This window comes from Natrix helvetica (genome assembly GCF_964273705.1).
Source record: "Natrix helvetica genome assembly, chromosome: 2".
Taxonomy (NCBI): Eukaryota; Metazoa; Chordata; class Lepidosauria; order Squamata; family Natricidae; genus Natrix; species Natrix helvetica.
In genome coordinates, this window is record NC_138552.1 from 292,968,385 (window position 1) to 292,986,372 (window position 17,988).

Below are 17,988 nucleotides of genomic sequence, written 5' to 3' on the forward strand. Positions count from 1 at the left end.
CAGAGCCCTCATCAGAGCCTTCCCCAGACTCCAGGACTGGCCCAGGTTCCTCCCCAACCCTCCTCACTGTCCGAATCTCCTGCCAGCTTTGCTGGCCGCTAGCAGGCCACAACACTTAGCTCGAATTCTACTCACATTTGCAGCTCAACTTCTCTAATTCCCTGATGGTGTGACTATCGTAATTGTGAGGACCGGTTGCTAAGTCACTTTTTTTCCAGTATCGTTGTAATTTTAAATGATTGCTAAAGGAATGGTTGTACGTCCAGGACGCCCTGCCTGCTCCCCCCCCCCCAATTTGTGTGTTAATACGTGTTTTAACTACAAGTCTGCTGCCAAAGTAATTTCTTTTTTGAGTAAAAAAAAGAAATGTTCACATATTTCAAAATACAGGTAGTCCTCGAGTCACGATCACAACTGAGCCCAGCATTTATGTCGCTGAGTGAAATGTGTGAAGCGAGTTCACCCCATTTTACGACTTTTCCTGCCACAGTAGCTAAGTGAACCATCGCATTTGTTAAGTGGCTAACACGTTTGTTAAGTGAACCTGGTTTTCCCCATTGACATTGCTCTTTAGAAGGTCGCAAAAGGGGATCACATGACCCTGGGGCACGGCAGAGGTCATAAATATGAACGAGTTGCCAAGCATCCAAATGTTGATTGCTTGACCATGGGGATGTTGCAACAGTCATGTGAGAAATGGTCAGGTCACTTTTTTCTACATCTGTTGTAACTTTGAACAGTTATCAAATGAACTGCTGTACATTGAGGGCTACCTGTATATCATGGATTATAAGGAATTTTAACTACCACAATCAACATCTGCTCAGTGGGAGCCAAAATATTTGCTATATGAGGTTTCTGCAGGGTTCCAGAGAGTCAGAACACCTTTAAACTCAGCAATATCCAGGCAGGGGGTTGGACTAGAAGACCTCCAAGGTCCCTTCCAACTCTGCTATTGTATTGAATTGTATATCCATCTGTGTGCAATTTCCATTTTTGGTGCAATAAATAAGATAATAAAACTCTCCATGGGATCAACATTTAACAGAATACAATGCAATACAATAGCAGAGTTGGAAGGGACCTTGGAGGTCTTCTAGTCCAACCCCTGCCTAGGCAGGAAACCCTATACCATTTCAGACAAATGGCTATCCAGCATCTTCTTAAAGACTTCCAGTGTTGGGGCATTCACAACTTCTGGAGGCAACTTCTGTTCCACTGGTTAATTGTTCTAACTGTCAGGAAATTTCTCCTCAGTTCTAAGTTGCTTCTCTCCTTGATTAGTTTCCACCCATTGCTTCTTGTTCTACCCTCAGGTGCCTTGGAGAATAGTTGGATGGGGCAATTTTAAGTTTTGGAGCAGATTCAGCCTTCCCCTCTAAACATAATGTTTATATACAGGTAATCCCCGACTTACAACAGTTCATTTAGTGACCGTTCAAAATTACACCATCACTGAAAAAGTGACTTAAGATCATTTCTCACACTTGCAACCACTGCAGCCTCCCCATGGTCACCTGATCCAAATTTGGATGCTAGGCAACTGACTCATATTTATGACGGTTGCAGTGTCCAGGGGTCATGTGATCGCCATTTGCGACCTTCCCAGCTGGCTTCCAACAAGCAAAATCAAAGGAAGCCGGCTTCACTTTATCACCGTGTAAATGCACTTCAGTGCAGTGATTTTGCTTAACAACGAAGGGGGTGACGTTGGCTGTGACTCAAAGAACAACGGCCTTATATAGCAATAGGAATTACTGGTCCTAATTGTGGTCGTAATACAGGTAGCCCTCGACTTATGACCACAATTGAGCCCAAAATTGACAACGCTAAGTGAGAAATTTGTTAAGTGAGCTTTTGTCGCATTTTACTGCTTCTCTTGCCACTTTCGTTAAGTGACTCGCTGACGTTGTTAAATTAATAACATGGTTAAGTGAATCTGGCTTCCCCATTGTCTCTTGCTTGTCAGAAGGTCGCATAAGGGGCTCACGTGACCCCAGGACACTGCCACCGTCATAAATATGAGGCTGATGTGAAGCATCCAAATATAAATCGCTTGGCCATGGGAATGCTGCCACTGACCTAAGTGTGGAAAAAATGGTCATCAGTCACTTTTTTCAGTGCCGTTGTAACCTTGAGCGGTCCCTAAATGAACTGTTGCACGTCGAGGACTACCTGCACACAATGAAGCGCTGTCTTGCTTCTCTTTCCCTTCCTCCAAAGTCTTGGGTCTTAGGGCAGAATTGATGAGCCTATATATGCTCAGAGCCAGCAGAGGCAAAACTAACTGGTCCTGATACAGCAAGGAGCATCAGGAGCTTTTAAAGGAGAATTGGGCACATCAGCAGGGAACATCTCTATGGACACACGTTAGCCGCTATAGATGACGACAGCATGGAGAAGGCTGAGGTCTGTGCTCCAGTGATGAAGAGGGTCAGAATCCAGTTATGTCCACGATTGCTGAAGCTGAATCCAGATTGACAAAATGGGTGTTGCTCTTGATCTTTAAGGTCCCCCTCCTTTAAATCAGATTAAGACCCGAGGCAAAATTCTTCGGTCTTAGAAATACAGCTAGTCCTCACCACAATTACAATTGAGCCCCTCCTTACAACTACAACTGAGCCCAACATTTCTGTGGCTAAGCAAGGCAGTTGTTAAGTGAGTTTTGCCCTGCTTTATGACCTTTCTTGTCGCAAGTTGCTTAACGAATCATGGCAGTTGTTAAGTTAGTGCCATGATTGTAGAACAGGGGTGTCAAACACAAGGCCCGCGGGCCAGATCCGGCCCGAGATGTGGTCAGATCCAGCCCACAGGGCCAGCCTGGAAAATGTAAGGACCCAGCCCACGTTGTTTTGGCCCAGTCTACCCAATGCAAAGAGGAAGCATTGGGCCAGCATAGCTTCGGCCCAGTCTAACCAGTGCAAAGAGGAAACATGCCAGCAGTTTGGGGAAATAGCATCAAGCTGGCCACACCCACCCAATCAGCCACACCCACCCAATCGGCCATAATCCCAGCCCCTCCCCCCAAAGTCAACCACAGCCCTGATGTGGACCTCAATGAAACTGAGTTTGACACCCCTGTTGTAGAGTGAATCTGGCTTCCCCACTGACTTCCTTCGCCGGAAGGTCGCAAAAGGTGACCACAAAACCTCAGGACACTGGAACAGTCATAAGTATGAGGCCGTTGCCAAGCGGGTGGATTTTGATTACATGACTGTGGGGATGGCTGCAGAGGTTGTAAGTGTGAAAAATGGTCATAAGTCACTTTTTGGGGGTAGCATTGTAACTTCAAACGGCCAGTACACAAATGGTACAGAAATTTTCACTCTACTGCTACCAACTGTAATATTCTACACCTTGCTGGTAGAACTTGTCATAAAATTGCGCTTAAAAAGAAGGGGAGGATTCTATTGGACCTGCACAAATTGTGGAATTACACCTCACATGATTTAACTGTTCACAATTCTGACCAGCACTGACAAGTGTTCAGACAGTTAACCTTTTCGGCACCGAGTGCCAAAACTGGAGCATGTGCGCATGCACACACATGCATGTGCTCCAGTTTTGCCACTCGGTGCTGAAGTGATTCACCATCACTGCTTTAGAATATGATTGAAATAGAGAAATCTGGAAGACCAGCTGTGAATGCCCGCGACAGAACCCAGAAGAACAGCTGGTGAGGGCGCACGTGCCCAGAGAGAGGGCTCTGCGTACCCCCTCTGGCATGCGTGCCACAGGTTCGTCATCATGGTGTTAAAATATAACAACCTAAGGACAACCACAGGTTCTGAAATCTGTACTAGAGTGAACACTTGCTAAACTCTGCTGGCTAAATGCTTATAGTTCAAGAAATGCTTGACTTTCAATTAATCAGAATAGAGCTGGAAGAGACCTTGAAGGTCTTCTAGTCCAACCTCCCAGCTCAAGCAGGAGACCCTGGCCTATACCATTTCAGATGGGTATTTGTCCATGTTGTATCCCTGCCCCTTTGTTGATTTCATCCATCTGCAGTCTACGACACAGTCCTTTCGGCAGTTCCAAGAAGGCTCCACACCCATTTGCACCACTCAGGTGACCCTGAGGACAGAGATAAACCTCCAAGTGGCCTCAGCGACCCTCTTAAAAGGATGCAAATGACCAGCTGTCTGCAAGGAGCATAAATCCTCCCGTTCCCCATCATCCAGTCAGAGCTGAAGAAGCTTCAAGTGGCCTCAATGACTCTCTAAAAAGGATGCAAATGACCAGCTGTCTGCAAGGAGTATAAATCCTTCCGTTCCCCACTATCTTGTCAGATCTGAAGAAGCTTCAAGTGGCCTCAATGACTCTCTAAAAAGGATGCAAATGACCAGCTGTCTGCACGGAGTATCAATCCTTCCCTTCCCCACCATCCGGTCAGAATTGAAGAAGCTTCTTGGGTGAGAAGCAAAACGTCTTCACAGAAAAAACAAGAAAGTCCTGTAGGCTCTTGGGACAATCACAAGTCACTTTTTTCAGTGCCTTTGTAACTTTGAACGGTCATTAAACAAATGGTCGAAAATTGAGGGCTACTTTTAATTGGCTTTTTTTTGGTTACCTATTAGTGTTGTGGAATGGTTTTGATCGGCTGATATGAGTCTTTTTCTTTCATTTTGAATACAGTTAGTCCTCAACTTACAACAGTTCATGACTGTTCAGTTACGGCACTGAAAAAACTGATTTATGACCGTTGTTCAGACGCTTGGCAAGTGACTCATATTTATGAAAAATGGGGCAAAACTCACTTAACACTGACTCACTTAGTAACAAAAATCTGGGGCTCAGTTGTGGTTGTAGGCTGAGAGCTACCTGTATAATGTGTTTTTTTAATAATACACAACTATACAATCAAGCATTTTAATTTAGCCCTGCAGTTCATTGACCTGTTTTGCACAATGCAAAAATAATGAGTCAACGTTTCTCACGCATCAGAAATGTCCATTTTAATCAGGCTTTGGCTCCATATGCTTTCTCATGACACAGCCCTCCACGTATGAGGAGGAGGAAAGAAGGAAGAGAGGGGGGAAAAAAACAAGCAAAACGTAATTATAGCAAAAAGTCCCACGTTTCCAACTCATAAATCATACCCTTTACGGTTTGTCTGATTTCATTGCACAAACACACAATTTCATTTCTTGTTTAAAGAGGGCTTTTAACCTTCCCACCCACACTTTCCTTTCAAAAAAGAAAAAAAGAAAAAGAATAAAATAAAGCAGCTTCTCTTCTTGTGTTTCATAGATTAACGGGAGGCACTTCAAAAATATGCCCCCAACCGTTAACAGATCCCTTTGAAGGCCATCTAAATGGGATACTCCATTTGCAAGTAACACTTTGGTAGTCAAAAGATCTGACTCAGAAGGGATCTTAATGCGAAACCACTCAGACTGGGAAGAGACACACCGTCAGAAACGAAGGGCTGAGAAGTGTTTCCAAGGCCCGTGTAACACCATTACGGAGGGTGTCGGCTTAGGAACTGTCATAAACACTTCATAATCACTCAGACACAAACCGGGCTGCCCGGAGCGCATTCGTTTTATTAAGTGCTGAATAGGTGTCCAGCTGAACAGAGAGCCAAAGTACAACACTACAGATAAAAGTGAATTTCGGGCGTGGGACTTTACACGTGATACGAGGGAGGGCAGCAGCTTGGCAGACATTTCCAAAGGGGAAAAGAAAAGAAAATCTTTCTAAATATAGAAATGTTAAGACGAGGTAGCACAAGGCGGTTAAAGAGCACAATTACACAAGGGCGTGCCTTGAATCTTATCTTTCAGGAAGAGGAGCAGACTTCCTTGGTGGACATTCAATTCCCCCCACCCCAGGGATAAACTGAAACTGTTTGGGCTGAAGCGCTCAGAGATAGAGGGATAGACTCAAGATCAAGGGAAGTGTTAATACCACTTTATAAGGCCTTGGGAAGGCCACACTTGGAATACGGCATTCAGTTTTGGTCGCCACGATGTAGAAAAGATGTGGAGACCCTAGAAAGAATGCAGAGAACAAAGAGGAGACTAAAACATACAAAGAACAATTGCAGGAACTGGGTATGCCTAGTTAATTGAAAAGAAGGACTAGGGGAGACAGGATAGCAGTCTTCCAATATCTCAGGGGCTGCCCCAAAGAAGAGGGAGTCAAGTTATTCTCCAAGGCACCTGAGGGTAGAACAAGAAGCAATGGGTGGAAACTAATCAAGGAGAGAAAAAAGCCAACACAGTTCTAGGCTGCATCAACAGAGAGATGGAATCAAGATCACGTGAAGTGTTAATACCACTTTATAAGGCCTTAGTAAGGCCACACTTGGAATACGGCATTCAGTTTTGGTCACCACGATGTAGAAAAGATGTGGAGACTCTAGAAAGAGTGCAGAGAAGAGCAACAAAGAGGATTAGGGGACTGGAGGCTAAAGCATATGAAGAACGGTTGCAGGAACTGGGTATGTCTAGCTTAAGAGAAAGAAGGACTAGGGGAGACATGATAGCAGTGTTGTGATATCTCAGGGGCTGCCCCAAGGAAGAGGGAGTCAAGCTATTCTCCAAAGCACCTGAGGGCAGGACAAGAAGCAATGGGTGGAAATTATTCAAGCAGAGAAGCTGATAGTGAAGACAATTAATTGGTGGAACAACTTGCCTCCAGAAGTTGTGGATGCTCCAACACTGGAGATTTTAAAGAAGAGACTGAATAACCGTTTGTTTGAAATGGTAAAAGTCTCAGTGGTCATAAAACAACTGGCTCACAAAGCAAAACTTCATCTTCACTTCAGTTACTGGGTACTGTTACTCAAGGCCCATGGAATGTTTGCTGAAGGTGCTGCTAAAACTCACTGATTTAAACCAGCAATCTTTAAAATGTACAAAGTTTTCCTCAACTTACAATCCTTCATTTAACGATTATTCAAAGTTACAAAAGCACTGAAAAAAAAGAGAGTAGTCTTGGCACTTAACAACCAATGCAGTATCCCCATGATCATGTGATCAAAATTCAGGGTTTTTTTGGCAACTTGGCATGTATTCATGACAATTGTACTGACCATGTGATCACCATTTGCGACCTTCTGACAAGCGGTCAATGGGGAGAGCTGGATTTGCTTAGTGACCATATGACTCACTTAGTAACTGCAATAATTAGCTTAACAACCGTAGCAAGAATAGGTTGCATGACTCACTGAAGGACTGCCTTGCTTAGCCATGGAAATATTGTTTTTTGTAATCATAAGCAATTTCTTAGAACTTATCCCAAAGGCGCTTTACTAAAGTCTACAACTAGACTTTTTTTTCCCCTTGAAAATGTTTCGCTTCTCATCCAAGAAGCTACTTCAGTTCCGAAGAAGCAGAGAACTGAAGAAGCTTCTTGGATGAAGAAGCAAAACATTTCAAGGGGAAAAAACAACCCGAAGAAAGCCCAGTTGCCTTTAGAAAAGAACCTTTTATGGCATCTAATGAACTGGATCATTGGGAATATCCGTAGACATTCTCACAACTTACTACATTGGCAGTATACACATGTGAGATTCAAACCAACGTTTTCCTCTCTGAAGGAAGCAATCAGCTCAAGAGTTTCCCTCAAAACAGAGAGTAGGATACGTCTACCTACGACAATTCTTCACCTAATCTCCTCTGTGAATGAGAGAAATCCCCGGCAAAGGTCCTCCTAGGGGCAGAATTGGCTGGGGTAGGGCAGGGGGGGGGGGCAAAGGGCACCAGAACCCACTTCCATTACTTGATAAGGCAAAATATGCTGCTGTTTTGTTTTATTCCCCTTTAAGAGTTCATGACTGCCCAATTACTGAAACAACCAATGTTGCTCAGTGCTTTAGCGACACCTACTGCTCATTTGTAGAAATGACAGCTGTAGAAAGACACTCTTAAAACACAGAGAGTCCTTGAGTTATGACCACATTGAGCCCAAATTTTCTCTTGTTCAATGAGACATTTGTTGAGTGAGTTTTGCCACCTTTTTATGACCTATCTTGCTACTGTTGTTTAAGAGAATCCGTTTAAATTGTTAAGTTAGTAACATCGTTATTAAGTGAATCTGGCTTCCCCATTGACTTTGCTGGACAGAAGGTCGCAAAAGGGGATCACGTGATCCCAGGACACTGTGACCGTCATAAATACGAGTCAGTTGCCAAGTGTCTGAATTTTGATCACGTGACCACGGGGAGGCTGGCAAAGCCGTAAGTGTGAAAAATGGTGATAAGTCACCCTTTTCAGTGCCGTTGTAACTTTGAATAGTCACCAAATGAACCGTTGTAAGTCGAGGACTACCTGTACGTATCTGTAAACAGATACAGGTAGTCCTCGACTTATAAGCATTCATTTAGCAACCATCTGAAATTACAGCAGCACTGGGAAAAAAGAGACTCACAACAGGTCCTCACCATTCAGTCCTCACGCTGAAAACTGTTGCAGCTTCCCCACAGTCACATGCTCAAAATGTGGCTGCTCAGCAAGTGGCCTGTGTTTATGAGGATTGCAGCGTCCTGGGGTCGCGTGGTTTGCATTTGCAACCTTCCCAGTTGGCTTCCATTAACATGATTCACTGCAGTGCTTCATTTAACAACTATCAGAAGAAGGGTGGCAAAATCAGGTGTGATTTACCTAGCAACGGCCTTGCTTAGAAACAAGAATAGTGGGGAAAGTGAAATCAAATAATAAAATGAATTGAAATAAAATCATATGTCAAGGACTACCTGTAATAATAACGGGCGTTAATGCTAATAATGTTATTCCACCTGACAACAACGGGTGGAAACTAATCAAAGAGAGAAGCAACTTAGAACTAAGGAGAAATTTGACAGTGAGAACAATTAATCAGTGGAACCACTTGCCTCCAGAAGCTGTAGGTGCTCCTTTGGAGGGTTTTAAGAAGAAAATGAACAACAATTTTTCTGAAATGGTACAGGGCAGCGATGGCGAACCTTTTTTGGCTCGCGTGCCATCAGCGGGGGGGGGGGGGCGCGGGGGGGTCGTGCATGGGCATGCCATACCCATAATGCAATGCGCAACCCCCAGGGCGCATGCACGCATGACAGCCGCTCCCCCCCATTTTCTGCATGCTTTTTTCGGCCTCCCCAGGCTCCTATAAAGCCTCTGGAGTCTGGGGAGGGCGTAAAATGGCTTTTAAAAAAGCTGAACTCATGCGCACTGGCCAGCTAACAGGGCAACGTCTTGCGTGCCCTGACAAATGGCTCCAGATGCCACCTGTGGCACACGTGCCATAGGTTCACCATTCCAGACATAGGGCTACCTGCCTGAGCAGGAGGTTGGAGTAGAAGACCTCCAAGTTCCCTTCCAACTCTGTTATTCTAATAAAATAATGAAATAAAATAAAATAAAAATAAAAGTCAATCTAATCCAGCTCTTTCTGAATGTCAGGCTCTTGTCCCACATAAAATGGCTTTATGCTAGGATAGAAAATTATCAGCACTGTCTGTTATGCGAGGACGACGAGGTTCTGAATCACGCTTGAAGTGGGGAAATCCAAAGTTATGAATCAGACTTGAACTGGGAAAATCCTCCTAAATTCTCAGACTTAAAAATAAGCCAGGAAAATTGTTTTTATACCAGATCCATTTAGATATCTACCATATCCTGTATTATTTGGCAATAGTTCTGCAGGATCTCAAGGTGGCAACTTGCCCTCTTCTCTTTAAATTCTTCTTACAATTCTTCTAATTAAAGATGTTTATGATCCAAGCTGTGTTTTTTTACACAAAATGTATCCTTTTGCCATTCAGAGGAGCAGAAAACATCTCCCGGGCTCCCTCTTCTTTAATTCATCAGGGGGAAAAAAGTAGGTTTATAACCTTCGCATCAGAGAACAAAGTTTATACCCCCTGGTGCTTTTTTTCAAGAGGCAACTGGACTTTCTTTGTTTTTCCTTGAAGACATTTTGCTTCTCATCCAAGAAGCTTCTTCAGTTCTGGCTGAATGGTGGAGGATGGAAGGATTTATATTCCTTGCAGTCATCTGGTCATTAGCACTCTCTCCGAGAGTCCTTGAGGTCAGAGCTGAAGAAACCTCTTGGATGAGAAGCGAAACGTCTTCAAGGAAAAACAAAGTCCAGAGGCCTTTTGAAAAAGCTCTTTTGTGACGGCCGTGAGAATCTAGATGACTGAGAGTCTCCATAGACAACTCCCTCACTCCAACCGTTGCTGGAATTGGGTACGTCTAGTTTGATGAAAAGAAGGACTAGGGGAGACATGATAGCAGTCTTCCAAGATCTCAGGGGCTGCCACAAAGAAGAGGGAGTCGAACTATTCTCCAAATCCCCTGAATGCAAGACAAGAAGCAATGGGTGGAAACTAATCAAGGAGAGAAGCAACTTAGAACTGAGGAGAAACTTCCTGACAGTGAGAACAATGAATCAGTGGAACAGAAGTTGCCTCCGGAAGTTGTGAATGCCCCAACACTGGAAGTCTTTAAGAAGATGTTGGATAGCCATTTGTCTGGAGCGGTATAGGGTTTCCTGCCTAGGCAGGGGGTTGGACTAGAAGACCTCCAAGGTCCCTTCCAACTCGGTTATTCTATTCTGTTCTGTTCTGTTCTATTCACTGAAATTCTGCTTGCTGTCTGCTAACCTTTCCCTTTTCCTTCTCAGCTACGAGATACTTACAGGTATGCTCCATATCTGTATCCCGTCACTGTAGCCAATCATGAGCAGAAGAGGGGGCTCGTTCCCAGTGCTGTGCATCTCATGCAGCTCCACATTCCTTAACGTATCTGAAGGGAAAAAAGAAGATCAGAAAAAGGAATCAAAGCCCGAATCAACACTTCCATGGAGTCCAAAGAATTACTTTGGATAGCGGGACCGGTGGCATATAAATAAAACAAACCAAAATGAAACAAAATATTCTATTATCTCTAGAGAAATTAAGGGGGGGGGGGGGGAAACCATGTTATTTCATTAACTTGCCCATGCTTTGGGCAAGGCTTTGGCCCGCTAGCAAAGGTACATGCAAACAACAAAACACGTGATCACCAGTTCTAACCCTCCAGCTGGCTTCCAACAAGCAATTGAGGGGAACCAAATGTCAAGCCTCAATTTGATCGGGTTGCGGGATGGTTTGTATTCTGCGTTATGCTAACATGAATTCAGTTTGACACAGTTGGAAGCAGAAAGGGAGAGAGGTGAGGGAAATGGGAATCTTCAGCCAAAACAGAATAGTCGGCCGATGAGTAAGCTACATTCCAACGGCTGGCCAACCGAAGGAGGAGTGAAGTCGCCAAGCAACCAGCTCTCATCCCGGTTGGTCAGTGTGATATATTATTTGGAAAAATAAGAAACCCTTATGTCAGGCCTGCAAGCCATCTTTTTTTTTGGACCTCAGGCCTGCCACACTTTCTAGTATTCTACTATGCATTTTCTATTGTGGAAAAATGGGAGGAGGGGATTATACAGAGTTGTGTGATATGTACCCATAACAAAATTCTTTCTAAAAAGCCAAGGTCATCTTTTGTCTCTGCACCTCTGAACCTGATGGAAACTGGATGGGTGGACTCTGCCTTTGTGGCAGTGGGAGATTGGACCATGGGATGGACTTGTGGGTGTGGGGGCAGGATCTTGAACTTTCAACTGGGTGGGAAAACCGGGAAGCTTTCAGATTCGGGTTTTCCCAGTTGTGCCAACATGGCTCTCTTAATAAATTGGAACTTTGAGGAATACTTTGCCTCGGACTCTGATTTACTTTTGGATGCTATTTGGAAACCTGGCACCTTATTTATAATGGGTGAAAAGCTCGGGAACTTTCCTATAGGCTTTTCACCAGTTTGTGCCAAGATGGTGTATCTAAATAAATTTGTTCTTTGAGGAAAGGAAATGCCTTGGAGTTTGATTTGTGATGGATGCATTATTTGGAACTGACACCAAATTTGTGCAACAACCACATAATTCATTTAACAACTGCAGCAATTTGCTTAACAACTGTGGCAAAAAAGGTTGTAAAACGGAGCACTTTAACATCTTACTCAGCAAGGGAAATTTTGGGGTTCAATTGTGGTCGTACGTCAAGGACTACATGTATAGGCTGTCCAATCAAGGACGCCTCCTGTTTGTTACCATCTGATATGGAAAGAGATGGCTTTTAAAATGCAGACATGATAAGACTGAGCAGAAACGACAAAGCCACAAATTGGATTTTGTTGTATACATGATGTACAATGACAATAAAGGCTATACTATATTATTATAGGGGGGAGAGACTTACCGTTCAAGTCAGAATTTTCAAATCTGATCCAAACAATTTTCTCTTTTTCTTCTGTTGGAGCTGTACTGCTATAAGCCTGTAAGAAAAAAGATGAGGGTCAAAAGAAAAACCGTCAGTTGTGCAGTTAACACCCATTCAGCTATGACATACAGAGCCAATTTGGTGTAGTGGTTAAGAAGCTGGTAGAAAAACAAGGAAACTGAGAGTTCTAGTTCCGCCTTAGGCATGAAAGCCATCTCGGTGATTTGGGGCCAATTACCAGGAGACTATGAGTTCAAGTCCCTCCTTAAGCATGAAAGCCGGCTAGGTGAGAACTTTCAGACCAATCACAAGAGACGGGGACTTCTAATCCAGCCTCAAGCATGAAAGCCGAGTGGATAACTTTGGGCCAATCACCAGGAGATTCGGAGTTTTAGTCCTGCCTTAGCCATGAAAGCCAGCTGGGTGACTTTGGACCAATCTCTCTCCCTCTCAGCTCAACCTACCTCAAAGGTTTGTCGTGGGGAAATTAGGAGGAGGAGGAAGGAATATTAGGTTTGTTTGCTGCCTTGAATTGTTTATAAAGTAATACAGGCAGGATAAAAATCTAATAAATAAAATATTGCATCCTGTCACCAAAAATAGTATATAGTTTCCCTCTCCAGGCTGCCTGTATGCAATGCTGTCATTTTCAAATCACCATACTATATTGCATAGCTACTACGGTAGTTTTCTGGTAGCTGCTGGAGGGCATGGTGTATGGTTTCTTTTCCACCTACAATACTACGGTTTGCAGTACTGACGTTCCTCTTCAAGAAGGCCACTACTATTTTCATCTGTGGTCCCACTGTGATTATAGAATAACAGAATAAAAGAGTTGAAAGGGGCCTTGGAGGTCTTCTAGTCCAACCCCCTGCCTAGGCAGGAAACCCTACACCACTTCAGACAAATGGTTGTCCAATGTCTTCTTTAAAACTTCCAGTGTTGGAGAATTCACAACTTCTGGAGGCAACTTCTGTTCCACTGATTAATTGTTCTAACTGTCAGGAAATTTCTCCTCAATTCTAAGTTGCTTCTCTCCTTGATTAGTTTCCACCCATTGCTTCTTGTTCTACCCTCAGGTGCCTTGGAGAATAGTTTGACTCCCTCTTCTTTGTGGCAACCCCTGAGATATTGGAAGACTGCTATCATGTCTCCCCTAGTCCTTCTTTTCACTAAACTAGACATACCCGGTTCCTGCAACCATTCTTTATAGGTTTTTAGTCTCCAGTTCCCTAATCATCTTTGTTGCTCTTCTTTGCACTCTTTCTAGAATCTCAGCATCATTTTTATATTGTGGTGACCAAAACTGAATGCGGTATTCCAAGTGTGGCCTTACCAAGGCCTTATAAAGTGGTATTAACACTTCACGTGATCTTGATTCTCTTCCTCTGTTTATGTAGCCTAGAACTGTGTTGGCTTTTTGGGCAGCTGCTGCACACTCCTGGCTCATATTTAAATGATTGTCCACTAGGACCCCAAGATCCCTCTCACAGTTACTACTATTGAGCAAGGTACCATCTATACTGTACCTGTGCATTTCGTTTTTCTTGCCTAAATGTAGAACCTTACTCTTTTCACCATTGAATTTCATTTTATTAGATAGTGCCCAATGTTCAGGTTTGTCAAGATCCTTCTGTATCTTAAGCCTATCTTCTGGAGTGTTGGCTATTCCTGCCAACTTGGTGTCATCTGCAAATTTGATGAGTTCCCTATTTATTCCCTCATCCAAATCATTGATGAAGATGTTGAAGAGTACTGGGCCTAAAACAGAGCCTTGGGGTACTCCACTGCATACTTTCCTCCACGAAGATGCAGTTCCATTGAGGACTACACGTTGAGTGTGGTTGGTCAGCCAGTTACGAATCCATCTGGTGGTGATGCTGTCCAACCCACATTCTTCTACTTTATCTAGTAGTAGGTTATGGTCTACCTTATCAAATGCCTTACTGAAGTCCAAGTAAACTATATCAGCAGCATTCCTCTGGTCCACTAATTTTGTCACTTTGTCAAAGAATGCAATAAGATTAGTCTGGCATGATCTGTTTTTGACAAACCCATGTTGGCTTTTGGCTATTACTTTGTTTGCTTCTAGGTGTTCGCTAATTCGTTGCTTGATTATCTTTTCCAGAATCTTTCCTGGTATTGAGGTCAGGCTGATAGGTCTGTAGTTTCCTGGATCTATTTTTTTCCCTTTTTTGAAGATGGGAACCACATCAGCTCTTTTCCAGTCCTCTGGTAGTTCCCCGGTGTTCCAGGATCTCTGAAAGATATAGTTCAGTGGTTCTGAGATCTCGTCTGCCAGTTCCTTCAGAGCTCTGGGGTGTAATCCATCCGGTCCTGGTGATTTGAACTTGTCTAGGGTAGACAGGTGCTCACTTACCATTTTCTTCCCTATTTCATTTTGTGTTCCTAATCTGATTTTTGTGGTGCTGTTTTTGATAGGTTGGACTGTTTTATCCCTTTGTGTAAAGACAGATGCAAAAAATGAGTTAAATAGTTCTGCTTTCTCCCTGCTTGTCACCTTCTTGCCACTTTCTGCAAGCAATGGACCAATTGTTTCCTTAACCTTTTTCTTGTTTTTAACATGTTGAAAGAAGGGTTTTTTTGGTTATTTATTACTTTTGTGGCAAGCCTTTCTTCATTGTGAGCCTTAGCTTTCCTTACTTCATCTTTACAGGCTCGGGCTATTTGCTGATATTCTGCCTTAGTTATGTCCCCCTCTTTCCACTTTGCTTGCTTCTAAGCGTTCTCTGATTCGTTGTTGCTTGATTATCTTTTCCAGAATCTTCCCTCATACATCTTTTTACAACCACATAAATACTCATGATCTGAATTTAATTTCTTTTAAAGTATGGCACTAATTTGCATAACATGTTAAGCCAAAATCCAAACAGTCACATTATGACTTATTGTGATATATAAACTATGACCCACTGATTAACATAACTTGAGAAGCTCTTTTCCTCCATTTTTAATTGCACTTTCTTTGGGGGGAACCACAATTAACACAGGTGCCCCCCAGGGCTGTGTGCTCTCTCCCCTTCTCTTCTCTCTCTACACCAAAGGCTGCATCTCAAAAGATCCCTCTGTTAAAATACTGAAGTTTGCAGATGATATAATAGTGCTTGGTCTCTTTCAAGACAATGATGAATCTGCATACAGACAGGAAGTTGAACAACAAACCTTGTCTTGCAACCAGAACAATCTTGAACTAAATACACTCAAAACCGAAGAAATGGGGTGGATTTTAGAAGAAAACCTCCTATACTACCACCTCTTACAATATTAGACAACACAGTATCAACAGTAGAAACCTTCAAGTTTCTAGGTTCTATCATATCTCAAGACCTAAAATGGACACCTAACATCAAAAGTGTCATCAAAAAAGCACAACAAAGAATGTTTTTTTTCTGCGCCAACTCAGGAAGCTCAAACTGCCCAAGGAGCTGCCGATTCAGTTCTACAGAGGAATTATTGAATCTGCCATATGCACCTCCATAACTGTCTGGTTTGGTTCTGCAACCCAACAAGACAGACATGGACTTCAGAGGATAATCAGAACTGTAGAAAAAACAATTGCTACCAATCTACTTTCCATTGAGGACGAGTAAAAAAGAGGGCTGTGAAAATATCTGCACACCCCTCACATCCTGGACATAAATTGCTATAGGGCACTGCACACCAGAACAACTAGACACAAGGACAGGTTTTTTTCCCCAAATGCCATCACTCTGCTTAACAACTAATTCCCACAACACTGTCAAATAATTTATTAAGACTGTATTACTATTTTTCTTCTCTTCCTTCCTAATATCTATCTCTTCCCACTTATGACCATAACCATGTTGCTTGTATCTTTCAATTTATATTGTTTTATTTGTTTACTAGTACGATTTGATAGTTTATTAGTAACCTTGACTACCACTAAATGTTGTATCTTTTTATTCGTGACAAATGCATCTTGTCTTTTTATGTACACTGAGAGCATCTGCACCAAAGACAAATTCCTTGTGTGTCCAATCACACTTGGCTAATAAAGAATTCTATTCTATTCTATTCAAGAGGACAAAGTGTAAAACGGAGGTTCCCCAACCCCTGGGCCGTGGATGGGCATGGCAGAAATCGGGCTGCGCAAACAAGCAAGGCCCCTGTCAGATCTGCAAGGCTTTTCTTTTGGACTTCAGGCTGCCACACTTTTCACTCCTCATTTTCTATTGTGGGAAAATGGGAGAGAGGATTATATGGAGTTGGGTGATAGGTCACCATAATAACTGGCAGCTTCAGGCCTCTGGGCTGGAGTTCATCCCAATTCCAGAGTGCGCCCAGATGACACGACCTCGCAGGAGTGGATAGCCAGGATGCAAAAGGTTTGGAAAGTGGTGAGGGATGCGTTATGTCACGTTTTTGCCACATATAAAAGGAGTGCCGATAAAAGGCGGAAGGCGCAAGGACCTTTCCACGTAGGCCAGAGGGTATACCTCTCCACTATCTCAGGCTGCTGTTGCCATGTAAGAAACTCGGGCCCAAATTTATTGGGCCTTTCCCAATCGTGCGAGTTATTAACCCGGTCACAGTGCAGCTAAGATTCCCCCCTCTACTGGGGAAAACACATCCAGTCTTCCACTGCAGCCTGCTCAGATCAGTTCAGGCATCTGATATCAGCGGAGACCCGCTACAGCCGCCAGCCCCGGTTACTGTAGATGGGGAATGGCACTACGTAGTGCAAGATATATTAGATATCAGGTGGCACAGGGGACGGTTACAATACCTTGTTTTATGGAAAGATTATCCCTTGTCAGAGGCATCGTGGGTTCATAGCAAGGACTGCAGGGAGCCCCACCTGAAAGCGAGATTCCACCACAGACATCCCACAAAACCGGGGGGAAGGGGTCCTTTGACTCCTAACTGTAATTTGTAGCTCCCCAAATGCTGTCTCTGTGGTAGGGGGGCCGCATGTCAGCTCCGGCCAGCCCAGAGGCCTGGAGCTGCCATTCAGGGGAGAAACCCGGGCCAGCTGCCACGACTCACCAGGCTTCACTCCTACACAAACAGCTGAGTAAATCTACAAAGCTAGTGACAACTGACTGACAACAATCCACGATTAATTGCCGGGTGGTGTTTGTTTGGGGTTACGCAGAGATGGGTGTGCGCACACGCAAGGTGCAGGTTATCCTAATTACTAAGTAACTATAAAAGGTGGTGGGGAGCACCGGGTGGCAGGTCTGACAATGTATTCATTGCCTTCGTGCTTTGTTGGTCAGTTCGTGCCGGAGGAAGAATACAAACTGCATTTACAAACCGTTTCTGTGTTTAGCTGTTTTTATTAACCCTTCGGAACCTGACAATAACATTCTTCTTAGAAACTCAAGGTCTCTGCACCTGGCTGGAACTGGGTGGCCTCTGCCTTCGTGGCAGTGGGAGATTGGACCATGGGATGGACTTGTGGGTGATGGGGCAAGATCTTGAACTTTCAACTGGGTGGGGAAAACCAGGAAGCTTTCAGATTCGGGTTTTCCCAAATGTGCCAACATGGCTCTCTTCATCAATTGGAACTTTGAGGAATCCTTTTGTCTCGGACTCTGATTTACTTTTGGATGCTATTTGGAACCCTGACATCCCCATCTGCGGGATGCAAGTAGCACGTGAAACCACACCTCCTCTGGTCCACAGAAAAACCTCTCTCCATGGAACTAGTCCCTGGTACTCAAAAAGTTAGGGGCTGTTGATTTAAACACAGCAGCAAACCA

General features: G+C 43.7%; 1 protein-coding gene across 1 annotated transcript in view; it reads right to left on the bottom strand.

The window, feature by feature from the left end:
• Nucleotides 1–17,988, bottom strand: part of BCAS3 (BCAS3 microtubule associated cell migration factor) — a 630,880-nt gene that overhangs the window by 602,452 nt on the left and 10,440 nt on the right. Inside the window, exons 4-5 of the mRNA XM_081943945.1 lie at nt 12,221–12,296; nt 10,630–10,736 (exon numbers count right to left, since the gene is read on the bottom strand). Of these exons, the coding sequence (XP_081800071.1) occupies nt 10,630–10,736; nt 12,221–12,296 (183 nt within the window). The remainder of the gene's footprint in view (nt 1–10,629; nt 10,737–12,220; nt 12,297–17,988) is intronic.